The 6000-nt window shown below is 42.0% G+C and overlaps 1 protein-coding gene across 2 annotated transcripts in view; it reads left to right on the forward strand.

Annotated features, from left to right (window-relative positions):
- Window positions 1-4905, forward strand: part of GPR174 (G protein-coupled receptor 174) — a 249620-nt gene extending 244715 nt beyond the window's left edge. For both annotated transcript variants that reach the window (XM_069612904.1, XM_069612905.1), the window contains one exon: window positions 3197-4905. In XM_069612904.1, the coding sequence (XP_069469005.1) occupies window positions 3742-4752 (1011 nt within the window). In that variant the 5' untranslated portion in view covers window positions 3197-3741 and the 3' untranslated portion in view covers window positions 4753-4905. The remainder of the gene's footprint in view (window positions 1-3196) is intronic.
- Window positions 4906-6000: the final 1095 nt, after the last annotated feature.

Below are 6000 nucleotides of genomic sequence, written 5' to 3' on the forward strand. Positions count from 1 at the left end.
ATTACGATCTTATGGGACGATCGCCAATGGGCCACATGCCCTTACGCAGTTCTAGTGGCTCGGAGCAACATTTCGGCCTTTCAGCTGGACTAGTGCCTCCCCATTGGGACGGCCCTGCGGTTCTGTGTGCTACCATGTTGCCTTTTCGTACGTGAATGTGGCTCTGTGTACCATGATGGAACAGGGTGTCACACAAGTAGTAGCTGGTCATTTCTTGCGGATGCAGCCCACAATGGTGAAATGTGTTTTGGAGTTCATGGCCTAATGGCTGTATGGGCTTGGTGATTTTGTTGTGCATTAAATTTCTATTCTGATATGGGCCGTGTAGCGTTCTTCTTTGCGAGTGATGTGGCATAATCCTATTTGGGGAGCGATGTATTGTGAGGAGATCTGCATTGGGTTCCAGCTTCGGAGTTTAGTTGCGTGGTACTGTGCTGGGCGCGTTTGCCTACGAAGCCCAGTGAGGTCAGGGATGGGGGCTGCCAATATGACTGTTTGAATGTTGTCATGCTCAGGGGCGGGGGATTGGGTTTTGTGTAACAGATGCCGGTCAGCCAGGTGGACTGGTGGAATGATGTGATTTTCGGAATTTTGCTGGTCACAGGTGCCTGTGTTTGCGTGCGTTTCTTGGTGGGGGACTGTGGTCATGTCCATTGGAATGGCTTCTGTATTCGTGCCATCTGTGCCCTGCAGCTCCCATTGGCCCCTCTTGTGATTCTTTTGTTCGTTGGCATGCATGGGTGACTTGTGCATTTCACTGGTTGCATTGTGACTTCATTGCACCTACGGGGAGTTGTACTTTGTGGGCAGGGAGCGGTGTACAGGCACTCAGTGGGGCCGTTTGCGGTTGATTCGCGATGCCGTACTTCTCACCATGGCGGAATGGTACTTTCCGCCGTGCTTGATGGCGTTAGGTACATGTCCGCTAGGGTCGGAATTGGCGTACCCTTGCGCCATGGTGGTATTTACGGTTTGGCATGGTGCGCACGCGCGTACTTGGTGCAGTTAGCGTTGGCGTTCACTACGGTGTCGCTAATGGCTTCGTACTTTGCGGTGACGGGTCATAGTCGCACCGAGCGCTATTCGATGGCGGTATTGCATTTCCGCCATCGTTTTTCGATTTCCGCCAGGGTTGTAATGAGGGCCATTGTGATAAAAATTGAAGAAAGCTGTGATGTTAGAGGAAGAGGAGTGCTCAATAAAAGGATCCGGATATAACATGCAAGAAATAAAAGGCATGAAATGGGAAGATGATTGCAGAAAAAGGCAAATGGAAGGGAAATAGGACGAAAAGAGACACATTGGGCCTCATTCCAACCCAGGCGTTAAGGGGTTTACGGCGCCGTAAACGGCGCTGACCCTTAACGCCTGATTACAAGGTCCCTTAGCGCCATGGTGAGTTTAACTCCTGCTTTTTGCAGGCGTTAAAATCCATGGCGCTAAGGGACCTTGGAGATAATTACGGCACCGTAATTTATGGTGGCGTAATTATCTCCTTCCCCACTCCCATTATGCCCTATGGGGCAAAAATGAGAATGGGGAAGGGTAAATGGGAAATGGGGATTTACCGCCCCACTCACCTTGGAATGGGGCGGTAAATCCGCCAACCACCATGGCGTAAATGTAGTTTACGCCATGGCGGTAAAGGTACGACCCAGGCGGTAACTTACCGCCTGGGTCGTAATGAGGCCCATTGTGAAAGCATACAATGTATGAAAAGAGCAAACGAGAGCTGAGAGGAAAAGTGAGTTTAAATGGTGAAAAAGATCCAGAGATAAAAAGAAAGGGGCACAAAAAAAAGGTGTGGAAAAAAATGAAATAACTCACATTTCTAGAAAAAAGGTATCAACAGAGCGGAAAAGAATCAAACAAAAAGGGGAACATCGGAAAATAAAAAAACATGCTAAAAAGAAATTGCGTTTTAGGGATGGAAGTAGAACCCATACAGGATATTAAAGGAATACAATGACCTGAAATTTGCCAGAAATGAATACTGCAAAACACCTACCTTGGTATCCTGCGACTTAGTACAGCCACGACAAATATGTTATGCTGATGGGACTCCACTGTGAGTTAAAATAGAGGTCCTTTATCGCACATATCTGAGTCATGATTTAATGTTATAGTTATCTATGAATAAATACATTACTTGGACGTTTTGATCAATATGTTACAGTGGTTCCTGTATCGTCTTAGTCAAAAATATGTATTCAACTGCAAACAAGTATCCTGCTGTTGGTTAAATGAGTACTGTTGAGTGCTATGTATACATATCTTACAATGATATTGGTTCTGTTTCTTTTCACGCCCCAGACTAACTTGCTTTTCTGTTATGTTAATCCAAGACATTCTTTCTTCACAATAACAAGTTCCCATCTGTTTCTAGGGACCCCCACCTTGTGTCATAAGTGCACTCCAATTACACCATTGCCACAATAACATTGAGTTTGTCTTTCTCGTTTCGATTTAAATGTCACTTTCTTCTTAGCATCAAAGGTAGATACAGTGGCAATATCTAAACACATTCTTCCCCTTGTTCAATATGGTGTCTGTTTTTTCTAATTATTGCTTTTAAATGTCTGTATCTTTGGCATTATCTGTCATATAATTATAGGGTCCAAACTTCAACATCTATTTGATACCGAAGTTTACATAAAATGAGACTGCTAAAATTCTACCTTTGCAATGGCAACTTTTTAGTTTTACTAAAGAATTCGTCTTAATGTCGACTTTTAAAAATGTAACATTTTCAAGGTCAAACACTTTTTTAATTGCATTGTGGTTTTATTTTTAATGGCAGGTTCTCCTTCCCATCCCCCCATTTCGCTGTCCCTCCCTTCCTCCCTTTCCCTAATTACTGCTCATTGAAAAAAAAATCTATTTAAGCCTGTGCTCTTTTTCTTTATGTCTCCCTGTCCTTTGTTTCCTTTTTTACCTGTTTTTCTATATTTGTCGAATTTGCCAGAATTTGCCATTCTTCAACAATTTTGCAATGCCATAATTTGCACTGTTCAATGTTTATCAGTCTCCCTTTTCGATGTCGCCCTTTGAACCTGCTACTGTTCACAAAGGTCTGTGTGCAGGTTAATTGTGCGGTTCTGCATGATTGCACTATTGTAACCTTTTGTGAATATATAAGTGTGTCTGTTAAAAAGAAATGAAACTATTAATAAGTGTTTCCTTAATTTTCTTTCAGTTGCAGTTCCTGTGTGCTATTTTCATCGACAATTACAGCACGGATATTGTGCGGTCGGGATTTGCTTGAATAAGTGCACACATCTTCTTAAAATATTCCTTTGGCCAGCACAATCTGGATTTACAAGAAGCAGCAAGAATTGTGCCTTGTCATCTTCTAAGAGGAATTACAACCAGATCATTGACGATTGGTCAAATGATGATGTTTGCTGAATGTCCCTTGATGATGTGGATAGAGTGATGGTGCCTTCTGGGATTCTTTCCTGATCAACCCTCAGAATGGATATGGCAACACCAAGGTCTTCAGGCCTAAAGGAAGGATATTCAGGACTTTTCTGATGGTACTCTGGCAGATAAAACATTAACTTTACGTGTCAACATGAGACACAAGGAAGACTTTTTGAAACAGCAAACACATATCACAAAAAATAGTGTCTCCAGAATCAAAGAAAGAAGGAAAACTGTTCCCAGACCAATAACCTGTGACTGGGTTACATATTCTTTATTAAGCTAGTCTTTGTTAAATATTATAATATACTCCACCCAATGACAAAAGAGAAAATGCAAAGCAATGTAAGTAATTACACAGACAACTGTGATGTAGATCCCAGCTTTCTAAATTTCATTTATGCAATTATGTACACCTTTCTGCTGGTTCCTGGTTTAATAGGAAACGTGCTAGCTTTGTGGGTCTTTTATGCCTACATTAAAGAGACCAAAAGAGCTGTGATCTTCATGATCAATCTGGCTATTGCTGATTTAGCTCAGGTGTTATCTCTGCCCCTCAGAATCTTCTACTATTTAAACCACACCTGGCCCTTTGGCGAGTTCCTCTGCATGTTGTGTTTCTACCTGAAATATGTTAATATGTATGCAAGCATCTACTTCTTAGTTTGCATCAGCGTGCGGCGCTTCTTGTTTGTCATGTACCCTTTCCGGTATAAGAACTGCAAACGTATGTTTGATGTCTACATCAGCATTGCTGGATGGATTGTGGTTTGCATCAGCTGCTTACCCTTCCCACTTCTAAGAATCAATAGCAACAATAGAACTAAGCAAGAGTTATGCTTTGTGGACCTACCGGTAAAAGATATTGGAGTTGCGTATTCCATTATCATGGTCACCTTGGCCGAGCTCTTTGGATTTGTAACCCCACTCCTAATAGTAATGTACTGCTCATGGAAGACCATCTCATCGTTAAAACAATCGCACCCAGTTGCCCAAGACCTTGGTGAGAAAAAAAAAGCCTTGAAGATGATTTTGACTTGCTCTGTGGTCTTTTTGATCTGCTTTGCCCCGTACCATTTCACTTTTCCTTTGCACTTCTTGGCAAAATCTAATAGGATCCAAAACTGTTCCCAGAAGAAGGCAATACTGACCTTTCACCCTGTGGCTCTGTGCCTTGCCAGCCTGAACTCATGTTTGGACCCAGTGATCTATTACTTTACAACGGATGAATTTCGAAGAAGGCTCTCGCGTCAAGATATGCAAGATTTTGAGCTACAGACTGAACTGTATGATGATAGAGGCATTCGGAAAAAAACATTCAAGGGCTGAGTGAGCACTGCAACTAAAACATTGCAGTGACGTTCATGGTGTCCATCGCCTCAAATTATATAAATAATATTTATGTACAGTGTAAAAGCACTTACTGTCTGAGCATTCTGTGGATTTTAAGTTATAAGTATACAATAAACCTTTTTATACATATTTTGCTATTACTTATTGTATAGAAAGGAACTGAACAACCACACTTAATCTCTTAGTCTGCTATTTGAACTTTCTGAAAGTTATCTCATTATATGTCTGGCCTCTACTTTGCTTTGCAAGGATTTGCATTTTGAAAAACTTTACTCTACTATCACTTCTGCTAAACGCCTTTTGATGTTGTGTCTTAGGTTGACTGTCTCCTTTAACACGTTTTCTGTAGTGAATAGTGAATGATAGCAAGCATCACACCTAGACATAATTGCAAGGACAGCAATGCCAATTAACTGATCCACTAACAATTTCACCCCTCTGCATACACCTGCATCCACCTCTCAAACTCTAACCAAACACAACCACAAACCTACAACACAAGAATCTGCATGAGCTTCACTACACTGCAACAACAAAACAAACCACACATAAACTGCACAACAGCACACGACGACTACCGACCGTAAAACACCACAAGCCCAGCCAACAGACCCACCGGGCTGAGGTTGCCAACAGCACATCACTGCTCTCTTGCACTTTTCCAGCTTATTCCCACTAACTCACCCCCCTTCCCTTCTCAGAGCCGCCAGAGCGCCAGGGGACCACTCTGGTGGTGATATGCGCGGTACAAATATCCTTTAACATTAACATTATTAACGTGTTTAGGGCTCCAACTTTGCAAAGAGCTTAAAAGTAGACATTTGTGCTCATAGTCATTATTCTTGGTTAAACATATTTAGTGTTTCGTAGGTTGTTTTACAAGGAGCAAGGGTTTCATAAAATGAACCCAAGTAACATCACCTCAAAATTCCTGCAACAACCAGGCCTTCCATAGACCTAAACAAGTAAGGTTATAAATGCAGTAATACCTCTCAAAGAGCACATTTTAAATGACAACAAATAATTTTTAAAGATGGCTCAAATTCTAGCGGCATAATCCCTGCCTCCTTTCTTCAGTCATCAAGCACCCGATGAGCGCCTCCAAATCTAGAGACAGTGGCCTCTTCCCTGAGGAATCAAGCACACTTTGAGATATAATAGTTTCCAAGACTATAATGCGAGGCATATAGGAAACAATCACTGTAAATGGTTATCACATAACAC

This window comes from Ambystoma mexicanum, chromosome 5p, assembly GCF_040938575.1.
Source record: "Ambystoma mexicanum isolate Mex_15411 chromosome 5p, UKY_AmexF1_1, whole genome shotgun sequence".
NCBI classification, from domain to species: Eukaryota; Metazoa; Chordata; class Amphibia; order Caudata; family Ambystomatidae; genus Ambystoma; species Ambystoma mexicanum.